Consider the following 18,753-nt stretch of genomic DNA (forward strand, 5'->3'; position numbering starts at 1 on the left):
TTTCATTGTGAAACCAATTAAAATCATATTTATTTTTGTAGTATATCTTCCATTCTATCACATGAGACCAAATAAAATGAGAATACAGCCATAAAAACCATACGAAAATATACTGCTAAGGGGAGGCTAATGGCTGAGAAGTGAACTCCTTTATTTATGGTCCGATTTTTCATTTTTGGTGTAAGTTAAGAAGCATCTTTTCATCATACATTGCCCAGGTTTCAATAAGATAGTCCAACAAACAACTGAGATCCAATCCCCTAGATCAAGAGCAAGATCCCCCTCACTGCCAGATGTGAGTGGGCCTCCCTTGAGGCCCACTCACATCTGGAAATTTTGCTCGCGTCTGGAAGCAAAAAATCAACCAAGCAGCTGCTCATATCTGGAAAAACTCACATGTGGATGCACTCATACGTAGAGGTTCCACTGTAATAGATATTGAATAGTTTTACTTGTTTAGTGATAGGATTTCTGTAATGTGATAGGGATCTGGTCTTGACAATAGCCATTTGAGAATGATAGTGTAAATTTGATATTAGTAATGGTATATATTTAATTCAATGAATAACTAAGATAAAAAGGGAGCATTTTTAAGACTTTCTAATTTTGTTTCACACAGTAATAAAGAGAAGAATTTTATTAATAAATTCATGATTTTTTACATTTCAGAGGGATTCTCCACAAGAATGACAAACTTGGACTATGGGGAATATTTTTACCCACAGATGAACCAGTTGTGTATCGGACACAGAGGTACCGCTTTGATGAACTTCAGCAACGTCCCATACAGTTTCAACAATTCTTCGCCACGCGAAGCTTTTTTCAGGCTGTTGGAATGCTGTTAGGCATGGTTTATTTTGCTTTCATGTGTTACTTTGGCTGGACTAGGAATCTTCTTTTTAAGGTATTTTATTATTTATGTTCATCATTCAGTGATTATATGGTAAACATGAAGATTCACTTCACTGTAAGAGAGTTTGCTTGTTTTGTGTAAAATGATATAATATTGTTCATCCACTAACCTTTGCAATTTTTCTTTAGAATCTCCCATAAGCACAGTATCATCAGCAAAAAGTAACCGTGTCACTTCCCATTTTGAATTTGATTCCCCATAATTTAATCCCACCCCTCTCCTGAACACCCTAGCATTTACTTCTTTTACAACCCCATCTATAAATATATTAAACAACCATGGTGACATTACACATCCCTGTCTAAGACCTACTTTTACTGGGAAGTAGTCTCCCTCTCTTCTACACACCCTAACCTGAGCCTCACTATCCTCATAAAAACTCTTTACAGCATTTAGTAACTTACCACCTATTCCATATACTTGCAACATCTCCTACATTGCTCCCCTATCCACTCTCACATGCCCTTTCTAAATCCATATAAATGCAATAAAAACTTCCCTACCTTTATCTAACTACTGTTCACATATATGCTTCAATGTAAACACTTCATCTACACATCCCCTACCCACTCTAAAACCTCCTTGCTCATCCGCAATCCTACATTCTGTCTTGCCTCTAATTCTTTCAATAATAACCCTACCGTACACTTTTCCTGGTATACTCAGTAAACTTCTTCCTCTATAATTTTTAACCTCTCTTGTCCCCCTTCCCTTCATATAAAGGGACTATACATGCTCTCTGCCAATCCCTAGGTACGTTCCCCTCTTTCATTCATTTATTAAACAAAAATACCAACCACTCCAACACTATATCTTCCCCTGCTTTTAACATTTCTGTCATGATCCCGTCAGTTCAAGCTGCTTTACCCCTTTTCATTCTATGTAATGCCTCGCGCACCTCCCCCATACTCACATCCTGCTCTTCTCAACTCAACACACAACTCAGGATATAAATAACCATAATTTAAACCTAGAAGATGATTGATCATGTTGACCCTGATCTAAACCTCCATAATCTGACACCCAATCAAAACCTATTGGAAAGTAACTGCCTTTATTACACAGCATCACAAGCCAGCACTATCCTAAACAATGCTAAAAGTCTGTCAGTACTTAACTACAACATCAGGTCCTTAAGTAAACAATATGATGACCTCCTGGCACTCCTTGAATCACTAAAGACACCCTTCTCCTGCATTATTCTTACTGAGACCTGGCTTAAGCAGGACACAATAGATATCTACCCTCTACCAGGATACACAGCAACTCACAACTGCAGACCAAACCAAGTTGGGGGTGGTATTGCAATCTATTACTCTAACCAATTATCTTGTATTAGCACCACTTGCTTAGTGATGAATATGGGGAATACATTTTTGCTAATTTTACTGTAAAAAACCTTAAGACACCTATAACAATCGGTGCCATTTACCGGATACCTCACACAAACATCCCAAATTTCAGTGAGAAATTAGTCACTAATAACAAACAGACAAATGAATAAGCACCACCTTCTCTTAGCTGGAGACTTCAACATCAACCTTGGCATACTAGATGATCAGCCTGTAACTGATTTCATCAACAATATGAACAACACACTTCACTTCTCATACCAACAATAACTAAACCAACCAGGCTCACTGAGACAAGTGCAACCATAATAGACCACATATGGACCAATATACTAGCCCCCCTTAAATCAGGGATAATCACAGATAGTACTACAGACCACTACCCTACCTTCCTCCTGACAAACAGTAGTAAACCACCACTTGAATACAACAAAGTCTCATTTAGACTCCATGACTAGGCCTCAATAAGGAAGTTCACAGCTGACCTAGAGACTGTTGACTGGCCTACAGAATTCTCCAAAGCCAATGGTATTGACGACTGGACAGACATTTTTCTTAACAAATTACTTAGACTATACAACAAACATTGTCCTATAAAAACGAAACAGATCACAAACAAACGGCTTGGTTGCCCATGGCTAACCAGCACCATTCTGAAATCCATTGACAAGAAACACCAATATGAAAAGCAATATAGACAGGGCTTAATACACAAAGATATTCTTAAACACTATTTATCAGTTCTCACCAAAGTAATAAAGAAAGCCAAACAACTATACTACTCCAGTAGATTCACAGACACTAGAGGAGATATAAAAAAGACCTGGAAAACACTCTCTCAGATTCTAGGGACCCACAAACTGAAAAAAAAACCAAGAATATTGTCCTAACTAAACCTAATGAAACACCACTACATCCCACTGACACAGCTAACAAGATAAACGACTTCTTCTCAACCATAGGATCTAATCTCGCCAATAAAATCCCACATACCAATGCCCATGCCGGGGACTACCTAGATGGGAATTTCCCAAATTCCTTCTATCTTGCACCAACTGAGCCCACGGAAGTCACTGAGATTATAAAGTCACTTAAAAATAACTCGGGGAATCTGTCTCGTGTCCCACCATTACTGTACAAGCAAGCGGCCCATGTCCTTTCGCATGCTATTTCATTACTTTTTAACAAGTAACTAGAAACTAGCACCTTCCCGAAACTACTCAAGATGGCAAGGGTTGCACCAATACATAAAGGTGGTGACCCTACAGACTTAAACAACTATAGGCCAATATCAAACTTACCATTGCTATCCAAAATCTTTGAGAAACTCGTGCACAGGAGACTATGTTCATTTATAACGGCACAAAACATACTCAACCCTTGCCAATTTGGATTCAGGAAAAATAAAAGCACTAATGATGCAATCATAAAAATGCTAGATCTGCTTTACACAGCATTGGAAAATAAGGAATATCCGCTAGGAATTTTTAAAGACACAGCATCAACAACACGGCCACTTGATACTGGAGTTCCGCAGGGAAGTGTCCTTGGTCCCCTGCTCTTCCTCATATACATCAGTGATCTTCCAAACGTATCCCAACACCTGAAACCCATTCTCTTTGCTGACGACACGACTTATGTCATCTCTCACCCTAATCTTGCCACCCTCAACACCATTGTTAACTAGGAGCTGATCAAAATATCGACTTGGATGACAGCCAATAAACTTACGCTTAACACTGACAAAACCTACTATATTATGCTTGGTAGCAGAGCAGGAGATGCACAGATTAACATTAAGATCGACAACACTCTAATTACCAGACATAATGAGGGCAAATTCCTAGGCCTATACCTTGACAACAACCTGAATTTCAGCACCCATATCCAACACATAACCAAAAAAGTATCCAAAACGGTTGGGATCCTCTCCAAGATACGATACTACGTGCCGCAAAATGCCCTTCTCGCACTATACCACTCACTTATTTATCCATACCTCACCTATGTTATTTGTGCTTGGGGATCAACTGCAGCAACACACCTAAAGCCAATAATAACCCAACAAAAAGCTGCAGTAAGAATAATCACTAAATCCCATCCCTGGCAACACACCCCCCCCACTCTTCATAGATCTAAACTTACTCCCTGTTCAGTACATCCACACTTACTACTGTGCAATCTACATCTACAGGACCTTAAACTCCAATATCAACCTTGACCTAAAATGCTTTCTTGATAGTTGACAGAACCCACAGGCGTAACACCAGACACAAACATCTCTACGACATTCCCTGTGTCCGACTAAACCTTTACAAAAATTCAATGTATGTCAAAGGCCCTAAAATCTGGAACACCCTACCTGAGAACTCTAGAACTGCAGACACATTCATCACCTTCAAAACTACCATTAGAAAACATCTTATCTCCCTGATACACCCTGTCAACTAACTACACAAATACCACCTGGTGGTTCACACTTACACTCACTTGCCCATTTGACCATAAACAGAAATATTAATCTCAATCTTAAAATAATGAATCCTGTGATACTCCAATACTGAAACTATGTACTGTGCCAAAACAAAAGCATTCACATTGCTAAACTCACAAACTAGTATTTAGTCACTTAGCCATAATACCAACTTACCTCATAATTTGTAATATTTTAAAATTAAGAATTAAACTAAGTCTGCCCGAAATGCCTAGCCATGCTAGGTGTTCTAGTGGTACACTCTGTAATCTCTCTTTTTTTTTTTTTAACACAGGGTTTGACAAGGTTAAGGATCCCTAGCTTTATTGACAAGCTATTAACAGGTTAAGGATTCCTAACTTTATTGGCAAGCTAAGAGCTACTACATGTAAACCACACAATAACCAAATTCTGTAAACTCAGCATTGTAATCCTTATAGAGAGTAAACTTTGAATTTGAATTCTTCACTCCTAAAAGATGGTATGCCTCCCTAGCCAGTGCATGAAATTACCACCTCCCTTTCTTCATCGACATTTAAAAGTTACTCAAAATATTCTCATCATCTACCCAAAATCTCCATCTCCCCATCTACTAACTCCCCTACTCTGTTTTTAACTGACAAATCCATTAGTTCCCTAGGCTTTCTTATCTTGTTTAACTCACTCCAAAAATTTTTCTTATTTTCATTAAAATTTCTTGACAGTACCTCTCCCACTCTATCATCTGCTCTCCTTTTGCACTCTCTCACCACTCTCTTTACCTTTCTTTTACTCTCCATATACTCTACTCTTCTTATAACACTTCTGCTTTGTAAACACCTCTCATAAGCTACCTTTTTCTCTTTTATCACACCCTTTACTACATCATTCCACCAATCACTCCTCTTTCCTCCTGCATCCACCCTCCTATAACCACAAACTTTTGCCCCACATTCTAATACTGCATTTTTAAAACTATTCCAACCCTCTTCAACCCCCTCCCCCTCTACTCATACCTTCACCAGCCCACCTTTCTGCCAATAGTTGCTTATATTTCACCTGAACTTCCTCCTCCCTTAGTTTATACACTTTCACCTCTCTCTTACCATTTGCTATTATAGTCTACCAATGAAAATGATAGTGAGATATCTTGGCATAAGTGAAAGGATAAAGAGGTAGCTTTTGTTAACTGTTCAAAATGATCCATAATGCTTTGCTGGATATTTTGAATAGATGTTTAAGATTCAAGTCAATTTACTAGAAGTGTGTACATGTACTTATATCCCCCACAGTATCCAGAAATAATGACTGCTGGTGTGTTCAAGCATGCTGGAGCTGATCGTGAAAAACTGAAAGGTGTGAAATTCACTGCTACTTTAATTGGTCATGGATGGTCACAGCAACTGTTAGCTGCATCTGATCAACATGTAGACCCACCTGATTCTTCTCTTCTTGTCACGGTAATGTATAACCGATTCTGATGTAAATACAGTAGGTTCCTGACTCAAGATGTTCCACTTTCATGGCATAAAAACTTTGGAGTCATTTAATGATTTACAAACATGGCCTTGCTCCCCCAATTTGTGGAAATACTTGCTGCCACAGAGGCTAGAGGCAGTAGTAGCAGCAGCAATGTTGCTGCCACAGAAGCTAGAGGTAGCAGCAGCAGCACTCGTGCTGCTACTGTTAGCAAACATTGCTGCTGCACACTGTTTACTCTTGATTTCTCATGTTTATTTACAATTATTATATTGTATCTAGTTTCTTGTATGGACATGGGGATCCAATTAATAAATTAGGTAGATAAGATCTAGTAGTAAGATGAGTACAGTATTGATTTTTTTCTAGGAAACTGCACCTTGTGTCAAAGATTTAAGAAACTAGGAAATAATGAGATTTATCAGTTTTACTTTGCTTAAACCTTGTACTCCCTAGGTACTCTACTCCAAGTGATTGGGAAAGATAGAAAAAGCTTCAACCTTGCTCTATCTAAACTTTGCTTAGTTTGGTTTATACTTATTTTGTCATTATCAGATACATGTTATTATCATGTACAAGATCAAGTATTAGACTGTCCTGGCAAGAACACTGGCTGAGAAACTCGCAACATAATTTGCCATGCTCATAAATTCTCTTCTCACCACTCTTATACAATACCTGCTTAAAATATTACTTTTTATGGAGTATGTGTAGAGCAAACCATTCTTTATAGATTTTTGTTTTTTCCAGAAGAAGCTTTATCAGGTTCTGTTAGAGCAAAACATAGTCTATAAATAAATGTATGCTCTGCACTACAGTTTTTTAACACAATGGCCGTCTCCCACCAAGGTAGAGTGGCCCAAGAAAGGAGAAAACACATTCACCATCATTCATTCAATTGCTGTTTGGCCAGAAGTGTGCTGACATCATATTGTTGTATTATTCTCGTCAGCAACTCTTGCCTCTCAAATGCCTTAGTATAACTCTTATTCTCTACCTTCCACTCTCTACCATCTCTCATTTCTGTTGTGTAGCACTCTCCAAGAATGTAATACCATTATTATTATTGTAGAGTATTCACAAACATTCTCAACTTCTATAGGTCATTCAGAATTGCAGTCTTACTTTTAGTATGTATTTACTTAATATAATGTGCACTGACTAGCAGGTATCTGGACCAGACCCTGCTTATGCTGCCACTTCACTAATGATGGTTGCCACTGCCATGACCATCCTCAGGGAAAAAAGCCTCTGCACAGGGAAGTAAGTCAAAATCCCACCAGGTTTTTCAACAATTTTGTATTGCCTTAATGTGGAGCATTTAGTGTGTTTTTATCTAAGTAATCCAACGGCAACTTATTTTTTCTGGTGCTAAGATATATTCGTTTATATGCCATTAATTTACAGTGGAACCTCAGTACTTGAACTTAATTCGTTCCAGAAAGCTGTTAGAGTGCCGATCTGTTTGAATATTGAACTAATTTTTTCCAACCAATTTTCTTTTTGTTTGGCTGTTATCACTAATCTTCGTAGCCCCCATGGTGACTTATTTATACAATAATATTAAAAAAACCCAAAAATGCAAAAGAACACCAAATAGTTTACAGAAAAGTTCTGGCAGGTTGTGTGTGTTTGGTAGAGTGCTGTGCAAAAGATCAACTACCAAGCGATTTTTTTTTTACCGAACAAAGCATTCGAATACCGAATTGTTCGAGTAGGGTGCTGTTGAAGTACCAAGGTTCCACTGTATTTATATATTTGTGGGGAAGTGCTCAAACTAAAGTGGTCATACAGAGCCTAAACAGTTTTGAGACTCTCTGACCGCGGGTTCAATCCCGGCCGGGGTATGGTTTCTAAACAATAGGTTATAAGGTTTGGTTCGAAGAAAGGAAGAGTAGCTCCAATTTCATGGATGTAGAGCCCTTCACCAGTATCAAATTATTTTTCTTGAATAGTCATCTCCATAATTTGCTGATGTACATGAAGCTTTGCAGATCCAATTCGTATTAACCCCATCACTGTTGAGACCCATTTTTCTTTTTTTAATTATTTTTTCATCTTAAATGGTAAGAGAATCTTTTTTCTGAAGGTAGTGATACCAAAAGTAAAACATTTGATGAAAAACTTGCAGAATTATGCAGGTGCATTCTCAGCACAATTTACACATCAGCCATTTTTTACTGTCTTTGAGTCCTGTTTTAAGCCAAGTTCATTGCTCCAATCGACCAAATTCTTAGCTATTTTGCTAGTAAGCCTTTCTTTCTATCAGTTGAGCATAAGAAATCATCCATTTAATCATTTCAACTACCCTTTAAAGTGCACAGAGGTCAGTAATTTGGCCAGTTTTACACAAAATTAAAAAAATACCAATTTAAAAACATTCCAAAATAAACATTGTAGAAATTCCTGGCACTAAACAGCATTTCCTCTGATCATTAATCACATCCCCAGGCCTCTCCTGTATTATATTTGCTTTCCATTTTGAACTCATAATCGCACAAAAATAGAAGATATACTCTTATTTCTCAGATAATAAAATTTAACCAGAAATGATTGGTCATGGTTTACGGTGTCTTAATAATTGAATCAGACCTATTAAAAATGCATAAAACTGACTGTGGGGTGTAGGGATACCTTACCCGCCCTCAGGAAAATCAAAAAAGATATACAGTGGAACCTCTGCTTGCGAGTTTAATCCATTCCAGGACCTTGCTCGAAACTGGATTTGCTCGTTTGCAGAGTCAATTTTCCTCATTTAAATTAATTGAAATGCAATTAATCCGTTTCAGTGGAATTCTGTACCTCAATAATTTTGCTAATATCAACTCTACGGCTTATTTATCTATCTCACTTCATCTAATATGACATAATAAACAATATAAATAACATAGAAACCTGATATATATACAGTGGTCCCTCAATAATCGCCCGGCCTGAAAGTCTCCCATTTCGGAAATAGTTCCATTATTTCGTCTAAACATTGGCTCGCAAATGGTCCGTTAACTCGCTAATCGTCCTTCATCTGGGACGCGTACTCACGCTCTGAGCCGCCGGGGCCTGCCTTCCCAGCCAGTGTGCCATTGTTTACCAGTGAGTGACGGTCCCCTAACTTGCTCCTACGAAATATTTCATAATATTCCATTGATTTTAGTGCTTGCAAGTGCTAAATAAGCTACCATGGCTCCAAAGAAAGGTTCTAGTGCCAGCCCTTTGGTAAAGAATGTGAGAAACACGTATAATTTATGAAAAAGTTTGTAGAAAAATACAAAGGACGTGGTGGTAGAGTGGAAGCAGTTGTGATAGTGGTTGATGGTGGTAGAAGGTAGTAGTGATGGTGGTAACAGTTGTAATAGTGGTAGAAGGCAGTAGTGATGGTGGTAGAGGGTGCCTTCTTTAGTGATTCAGCGATTCTATCAACTCCTCCAATGTTGTTGGAGTTATATAGGGCTACAGAAAACACCGCCGCCTCAGCTGCTGCTTCACGGCTTGCTCTCAGTGGCCCTTATATACCCAACAACAACACAACACAACACCTCTCATGACATACATAATGACTTATTTTATTCATTCTAGAGTATATTCCATGTTTCTATGTTATTAATATTGTTTATTATGTCATATTAGTTGAATTGTGATAGACAAATAAGCCGTAGAGTTGATATTAGTGTCATATTCTCCAACAATAAACTTACCATCCCTCCCTCACACAAACAAGTCTTCAATAAGAACATAAGAAAGGAGGAACACTGCAGTAGGCCTGCTGGCCCATACTAGGCCAGTCCTTCACAAATCCAACCCACTAACACAACAAATGCTACCCAAGCAATAAGCTCAGGTGCAAGTCTGACTCAAATCCAACCCCTCTCACTCGTGTATTTATCCAACCTAAATTTGAAACTACCCAATATTTTAGCTTCGATCACCCTACTAGGCAGACCGTTCCACTCATCAACTACCCCTATTACCAATGTTCATTTATACATTTTATTAGTGCTTTACATTTATTTGGCATTCTTTTCTGCATGTAAATCTATATTTATGCTAGGGAAGTGACCCCATAAGTGACCTAGAGTCCTTATGGAGGGGGATTCCCCTTCTCTTCCCCCTCTCTTCCTCCCTGTCTTCCTCCCTGTCTTCCATTCATCAACAACAGCCTTCAATAAAGGTAACTGTCATGTTGAATATTCATTCTTTTGTGCATGTAAATCTATCTTTTAGGTAAAAAAAAAAATTGTTGTTGATACTTCTGGATGTCTGGAACGAATTAATTGGATTTACATTATTTCTTATGGGGAAAATTGACTTGAAAATCGTCTATTTCGATAATAGTCCCGCTTCCAGGAACGGATTAAGGACGATAATTGAGGGACCACTGTATACTCTAAAATGAATAAAATATGTAATTCATGTAGTGGTATGGGCGGTGTTGGTGGTGGACAAGTTGGAGACTGGACAAAATGCTTCTTGAATATGTTGGTAATATCATCTGTACAGCTTATTTATCTATCACAGTTCATCTAATATGACATAATAAACAATATAAATAACATAGAAACCTGATGTATACTCTAGAATGAATAAAATATGCCATTATATAACAGGTGGAGGCAGCCACAACCGCTCCCTCTATGTTGTGGTAAACACTGCCATCTAGTGATGGCCTTTTGAAGCAGTCTATTATTATAATTATTATTATGTAGTACATTATTATTATATATGTATTATATTATTATTCTTATTGTATTATATTATTATACTTACTATTATTATTATACCTATTTTTTTTTTTTTTTTTTTTTTTTTTTTTTTTCTCTCTCCCAACAAGTCGGCCGTCTCCCACCGAGGCAGGGTGACCCAAAAAGAAAGAAAATCCCCAAAAAGAAAATACTTTCATCATTCAACACTTTCACCTCACACACATAATCACTGTTTTTGCAGAGGTGCTCAGAACACAACAGTTTAGAAGAATATACATATAAAGATACACAACATATTCCTCCAAACTGCTAATATCCCAAACCCCTCCTTTAAAGTGCAGGCATTGTACTTCCCATTTCCAGGACTTGAGTCCGGCTATATAAAAATAACCGGTCTCCCTGAATCCCTTCACTAAATATTACCCTGCTCACACTCCAACAGATCGTCAGGTCCCAAATACCATTCGTCTCCATTCACTCCTATCGAACACGCTCATGCACGCCTGCTGGAAGTCCAAAAAATATAAGATTTACTGTTATGCCATATTGCAATAATTGTATAAATAATGTCAACCCATTCATGACTGCATATTGGAATGGACAGTGACGTCATTTGTTTACTCTCGAACATAGCCAAAACAATTGAACATTTCTCCTGTGTTGAGTTCAATTTCAAGGTACATGTACTTTTCGTCATGAAAGCAATCAAAATCATATCTATTTCTGTAATATATCTTCCAATCTATCAAATGAGACCAAGAAAACGAGAATACAACCATAAAAACCACACGAAAATACCGCTAAGGGGTGGCTAATTGCCGAGAAGTGAACTCCATTATTTATGCTTAGATTTCTTTCATTTTTGGTGTATGTTAAGAAGTATCTTTCCATCATTCATTGTCCAAGTTTCAATAAGATAGTCCAACAAAGAAATGAGATACAATTCCCTAAATCAAGAGTAAGAGCCCCTCACCAGCGTCAAGGAACCTGCCTTGAGGTTTGCTCACTTATGGAAATTTTGTTTGTGTATAGAAACAAAAAATCGACCCATCGACTGCTTGTATTTGGAAAAACTCTCACATGGATATGCTCGCAAGTAGGGGTTCCACTGTATTTCCTCTACTTTGAGCTCGATTTCAAACTACTACTGGTCCTGAAACCAACTAAAATCATCCCTATTTCAGTAGTATGTCTTCCATTCTATTAAATGATATCAAGAAACAGCCAATAAAACTATAAAAACCATCCAAGAAAACACCTCAAAGCCTCTACAGTGGACCCCCGACTTAGGATATTAATCCGTTCAAGAGAGCACATCGTAAGACGAAATTATCGTAAGTCGAATTAATTTTCCCCATAAGAAATAATGGAAGTCAAATTAATCCGTTCAAGACGCCCAAAAGTATGAATAAAAAATTTTTACCACATGAAATATACATTTTCCTACACACAAAAAGGAGGATACATGCACAATATATATTGTGCATATAGTAGTGTACTAAATGAAGAATAAATGACACTTGCCTTTATTGAAGATGTGGTAATGAGTGATGAGACAGTGTCCTAGGAGTGCCTTTTCCTCCTGAGTAATGTAGGTCCTGTGTGGCATTTTCTTCCAGAGCATGCCTTATCACACTGTGTATGCCACTACGATTCTTAAATCTCTCAAACCAACCTTTGCTGGCCTTAAATTCACTAATATGAGCACTAGTTCCAGGCATTTTTTCCTGTTCACCTGGGTGTTAGTCAACTGGTGTGGGTCGCATCCTGGGGGACAAGATTAAGGACCCCAATGGAAATAAGCTACAGTCCTCAATGACACACTGACTTTCTTGGGTTATCCTGGGTGACTAACCCTCTGGGGTTAATTGTTTCTCGGTATTCTCGATAAGCCACACCAACAACAGTCTCTCCACATCTTCGAGTAGTACAGCTGACCATGGTACGATAGTATTTCGGTAGTATTTCTCGCCATTTTTACCATAGGGTTGGCACTAGAAGCTTTCTTTGGGCCCATGGTGGCTTATTTAGCAGTTACAAGCACTAAAAACACTGGAATAATACAAAATTTATTGAATGTATGCGTGCAACCGTCCGCCCTGGCTTGTAAACAATGTCACACTAGATCAGCTGAGGCACTCAGCCCAGGCGGACCAGACGGCCGCATTTGGGACGAATGATGCAAGTAGAGTTTTTCAGCGTAGGTCGGGGTCAAATTTTTACACTGACAAACATCGTAAGTCAGTTTTATCATAGGTTGAGGCCAACGTAAGTTGGGGGTCCACTGTATTTTAACCCTTTCAGGGTCAGCAGGTCCTCTCCTGAACTTGTTCTCAGGGTCAGAATTTTTTTGAAAAAAAAAAAAAATTATTTTTTCTTATGAAATGATAGAGAATCTTTTCCCGCTCATAATGACACCAAAAGTATGAAATTCGATGGAAAACTTACGGAATTATGCTCTTGCGAAGTTAGCTGTCTCGGTGATGTTTACTCATTGGCGATTTCGCCCACTTTGAGCCCTATTTTCGACCGATTTCAATGTAACAGTCGACAAAAATCATAACTATTTCGCTAGAACTCCATTTTTTCAATCGAATGAGTACAATAAATTACCCATTTACCGATTTCAACTATCCAATAAAGTGGTCAGAAATTGGCAATTTTGCCAATTTCGCTCAAATTTCAGAAGATGCCAATTTCCAAATAGGGTCCAGAATAAACAAGACAGACATTCCTGGCACTAAAATAACGTTTCTTCTGTTCATTAGTCACGTCCCCAGGCTTTTCACCTTGAATTTTTATTCTCGCAAAAAATTAGAAGATTTAATGTTACACAGACTACTGCATTAGTGTAGAAATGGTATAAATAATATCAGCGCACTTGTGAAAAAATATTATAGGGGAATGTATGAGAGTATAGTTTTACCAACGCTCTTATATGGGTGTGAAGCATGGGTGATGAATGTTGCAGCGAGGAGAAGGCTGGAGGCAGTGGAGATGTCATGTCTGAGGGCAATGTGTAGTGTGAATATAATGCAGAGAATTCGTAGTTTGGAAGTTAGGAGGAGGTGCGGGATTACCAAAACTGTTGTCCAGAGGGCTGAGGAAAGGTTGTTGAGGTGGTTCGGACATGTAGAGAGAATGGAGAGAAACAGAGTGACTTCAAGAGTGTATCAGTCTGTAGTGGAAGGAAGGCGGCGTAGGGGTCGGCCTAGGAAAGGTTGGAGGGAGGGGGTAAAGGAGGTTTTGTGTGCGAGGGGCTTGGACTTCCAGCAGGCATGCGTGAGCGTGTTTGATAGGAGTGAATGGAGACAAATGGTTTTTAATACTTGACGTGCTGTTGGAGTGTGAGCAAAGTAACATTTATGAAGGGGTTCAGGGAAACCTGCAGGCCGGACTCGAGTCCTGGAGATGGGAAGTACAGTGCCTGCACTCTGAAGGAAGGGTGTTAATGTTGCAATTTAAAAACTGTAGTGTAAAGCACCCTTCTGACAAGACAGTGATGGAGTGAATGATGGTGAAAGTTTTTCTTTTTCGGGCCACCCTGCCTTGGTGGGAATCGGCCAGTTTGATAATAATAAAAAAAAATAGATGCATGGCATGATTTGTTTACTTTTGAACTTTGGCAAAAATTGAATATTTCTGTTACTTTGAGCTCAATTTCAAGGTACTTTTCATTGTGAAATCAATCAAGATCATCTCAATTTCTGTAATGTCTTCCATTCTATAAAATGAGACTAGGAAAACTAGAATACAACCATAAATAGCATACGAAAATACACTGCAAAGTCGCTGTTTTAAATAAAAAACGCTGAGTTTTTTCTCATTATGCACTGTGTGCTTCAGGAATTTTATACTGTGCACACTGACCACATAGACCCATTCTTTCATGTGTAGGCCTACCAGCTTTCTCTTGCTAGATTTGAAGGCGCTAGAATTTATGCGTACTAGTACGGCACCAAACCTGGCGTGCAAGCCGTACTAGTACATGTACTGCACCAACCCTGAAAGAATTAAACCATATACACATTCAAAGTTTTGCTTTTCCCATCATGCACTGCATGGAGCAGTATTTTTTTTTTATACTGTACACACTGTGCTGACCCACTCTTTTATATCTATGCCAGAATTTATCATTCACACTTTATCTGAGTGAACCAAGCTTACGACGTAGAACTGCATGAGGGACCATGACCTCAACAGCATAGTTCTACGTGACGGCCACTGAAAGGGTTAACTTCGGATTTGCTGGCTAGTTCAAACTGCTATGCTTAGAAAGTTGTATCAAGAAGCAAGACTTCTTTTGTGCTGCATTAAGATGCCTCATGAATGAATAACAAAGTACTGTAGCTTCTAGTATGGTATGTTTATTAAAACAAGAAATACAGTGGACTCCCGGTATTCGATGGCATCGATATACGTTAAATCCGGTACTTAATACATTTTAATGCAAAAATTTTGCCTCGCCACTCGTTAAAAAACCCGCCAGATGCGATTTGTCTGGGACGCGTCCACGTGAGTGCCAGTGTTTACAAGCCAGCCAGTGTGCTCGCATCTAAGCATACATTCGGTACATTCCATATTATCACTGTTTTTGGTGCTTGTTTCTGCAAAATAAGTCACCATGGGCCCCAAGAAAGCTTCTAGTGCCAACCCTGTGGTAAAAAGGGTGAGAATTAGTATGGAAATTAAGAAAGATTTTGAAGGGTTTGGGGCTAACCCCGAGAAGCCTATGCCAGTTGTGGAATCCATTGTGCCTACTTCAAAAATTAAGGAAATGTGTGCAAAGTGGGTTGAACTGCAAACCTTTATGGATGAAAATCGCCCTAACACAGCTATTGCAAGCCATGCTGGTGACTATTATAATGACAATGTTGTTGCCCATTTTAGACCAATCTTAAAGGAACGGGAGGTACAGAGCTCTATGGACAGATTTGTTGTGCGACAGAGGTCCAGTGACTCTCAAGCTGGTCCTAGTGGCATTAAAAGAAGGGAAGTAACCCCGGAAAAGGACTTGCTACCTCAAGTCCTAATGGAAGGGGATTCCCCTTCTAAACATTAACAACTTTGACACACTCCCCTCCTCCCATCCCATCAATCATCACCAATCTTCATTAAAGGTAAGTGTCATGTATTCTATTGTTAGTAGAGTACTACAAACCGTGCATGTCTTCTTCAGTTTGTGTGCATTAAACTTAACATTTCATGTGGTAAATTTTTTGTTTTCATACTTTTGGGCGACTTGCACGGATTAATTTGATTTCCATTATTTCTTATGGGGAAAATTAATTCGCCTTCCGATAATTCTGGCATACGATGAGCTCTCAGGAACAGATTAATATCAAATACCCGGGGTCCACTGTACTGCTATTTCAGTATTTAAATTTTTTTGGTTATATTCAGTATCTCAGTGTTGCAATTACTGAAATGTTGTACTGTGCAGTACTTCATATTTGGTGCACACATATTGAGGTTGCATATTATTATTACACTTATAGGGGGAATACTAAGGGTCAAAAAAAGCCTAGAAAATGGGAGGTACTTGGGTTTGATCCAAAGAAATAAAGGATTAGTCGAATTTTGGATACAGAGATACCAGCATCAAGGTGGCACCTCTGATGGGTTGAGGTTGTGTGGCATCAATGAGTAAGGGGGAAGTGAAATTGAATGAACTAAAGGAGACAGGAAAAGATTTAGGCAGCTATTGGGAGAAATGAGGGCTAGAGAGAGAGTATAGGTAAAGAGGTGATCAAAGAGGTATGGGAGAGATTTAAAAAAATAGTGCTAGTGCACAGCAGAATTTTGTTGATTTTGGAGGGTAGTTTTGAGTGTGAGGAGGACTGGTGGAATGACATGATAAAAGAAGTGGTAACAGAGATAAAGTTAGCATATGAGAGGTTCTTACACTGTAGAGATATTTGTAAGGCAGAGTACAGGGAGAGAAAATGAGAGGTTAAAGAGTGATGATGGAATGCCAAAGGGGAGCCAGTGAAAGAATGGGTGAGTGGCAGCAAATTTTGTTATCAGTATACCTGGAGAGGGTTTTGGGGATCAGCAGCCTGGTCTGAGACCAGGCCATGGAGGAAGATTAACAGGTTGAGGTAACCTGGGCAGCGAATGGAATTGGCAGTTAAAAATGAAAGAGAAAACATATTAGATGGAGAGAAAACTTTGAGTTGTTAAATGTTGAAAGATGAAAGGGAGGCAGTGATTTCATACATTGGGCAGGGAGAAATACCATCTTATAGGAGTAAGAAAAAGCCAGAGTTTTTTATGGGAAAACTGTGAGAAAGTGGTGGAATGAAAGTGGGTAAAGCAGTTGGGACTGATAAGGTTAAGACAGATGTTAAAAGCAGATGGGAATATAGTTTGGGTGTGGTTAGTGTATTTGTCTAATATATGAATGAAAGAAGAGAAGGGAATATGGGTTTGGCTATGAGAATGTATATATTTTCTTTGTATAAAGGAAAATGGGATGTGTTAAAATTATAGGAAAACAAGCTTATTCGGTATACTGGGTAGAGTTATATTGTAGAATTACTATTTAGGATTCAAGGAAACTGGTTAACTGGACCTGAATCCTGGAGGTTGATGTGCAGTGCCTGAACCCAGGCATGCCAATGTGTTAAAAATTAAATAACATAGGGTAGACTGGGGAACAATGTGGCAAATGTATGGAATAAGTAGGTTACTGAAAGCAGTTAAGAGTGGGGCTCAAGCTAGGCTATGTAGGAGAGAGGGGGAACTATTTTCCAGAAATATTAAGTTTCAGTCAGGGGTCTGTAATGTCACCCTGGTTGTTTAACATGTTTTTATGCTGTGCCTTTTCACATTACATTGCATTATGATTATTATTATTCACAAAAATCACAACACAGTTACAAACAAATCATGGAACAAGTGTGCCTTGAACCCATGGCAAATGAGTCCTAAATATTACAGGCCAGTGTGTTAACCACTCAACCAGCTGGTTCTTATAAGATTCATCCAACTAGGTATATTTTTGTACACCATAGGAAAGTTAGCATGGGCACCACTGTGACCACAAATGCAGGTTTTTTTTAGACAAATCCACACCAGCATGGCTGTGGTGTACTCTAGCTCAAGTCCCTTCAAAGCTGCCATCATGGTGGTATGTAATAGGAAATACTGCCAATTCAGGATAAACATATTTATTTTTGAGTTACAATGAAACTTCGGTTTTTGCACGCTCCAGTTATCGGATTTTTAGTTTTAGGGCCGTTTTTTTGTGCGAAATTTTGTTCGATGTCGGACCTTGATCCAGTAATCGGACAAATTATACTCGTCCGCCTGCCTGGGGACACCACCATTAGGCATCTCAGCCTGCCTCTGTCACTGGTCAAGTGAGCATTACTTCATGCATCCCAAAACATTTCATAATCCCATGTTTGTGGTGCTTGTTTATTAATTTTGACTGCAAAATAAGCCACCATGGGCCCAAGAAAGTTCCTAGTGCCAGCAAGCCCTTTGGTAAAGGGCTGAGAGAGAGGGGAGAATGCGTTCTTCAGTGATTCTACGATATGTATGATACTAAAGCAGCAGGAGTCGATAAAGGCTGTAGTGCCAGCCAGTGATAAAGAGTAGCATTAAAAGTGTAGCAAGTAAGTTTAGCGATTAAGCGATAGAAAAATGACACGAAACTGACTCCTCCATTGTTGTTTGAGGTATATAGGGTCTCTGACAACACCGCCACCGCCACCAACACTATGTACGGCTTATGCTGTCAGTGGCCCTTATAAACCCGACAACACCACCACTCCACATACGTAATGACATATTTTATTCATTCTAGAGTATACATGTATATCATGTTTCTATGTTATTAATATTGTTTATTAT

At 38.7% G+C, this 18,753-nt stretch overlaps 1 protein-coding gene across 1 annotated transcript in view; it reads left to right on the top strand.

The window, feature by feature from the left end:
* The window catches only part of LOC128696590 (saccharopine dehydrogenase-like oxidoreductase), a gene marked incomplete in the record, with an annotated part of 34,761 nt that overhangs the window by 9,470 nt on the left and 6,538 nt on the right, over positions 1-18,753 (top strand). The window contains 3 exon segments of the mRNA XM_070094654.1: positions 670-904; positions 6,010-6,177; positions 7,365-7,459. Of these exon segments, the coding sequence (XP_069950755.1) occupies positions 670-904; positions 6,010-6,177; positions 7,365-7,459 (498 nt within the window).

Source organism: Cherax quadricarinatus, chromosome 47, assembly GCF_038502225.1.
Source record: "Cherax quadricarinatus isolate ZL_2023a chromosome 47, ASM3850222v1, whole genome shotgun sequence".
NCBI classification, from domain to species: domain Eukaryota; kingdom Metazoa; phylum Arthropoda; class Malacostraca; order Decapoda; family Parastacidae; genus Cherax; species Cherax quadricarinatus.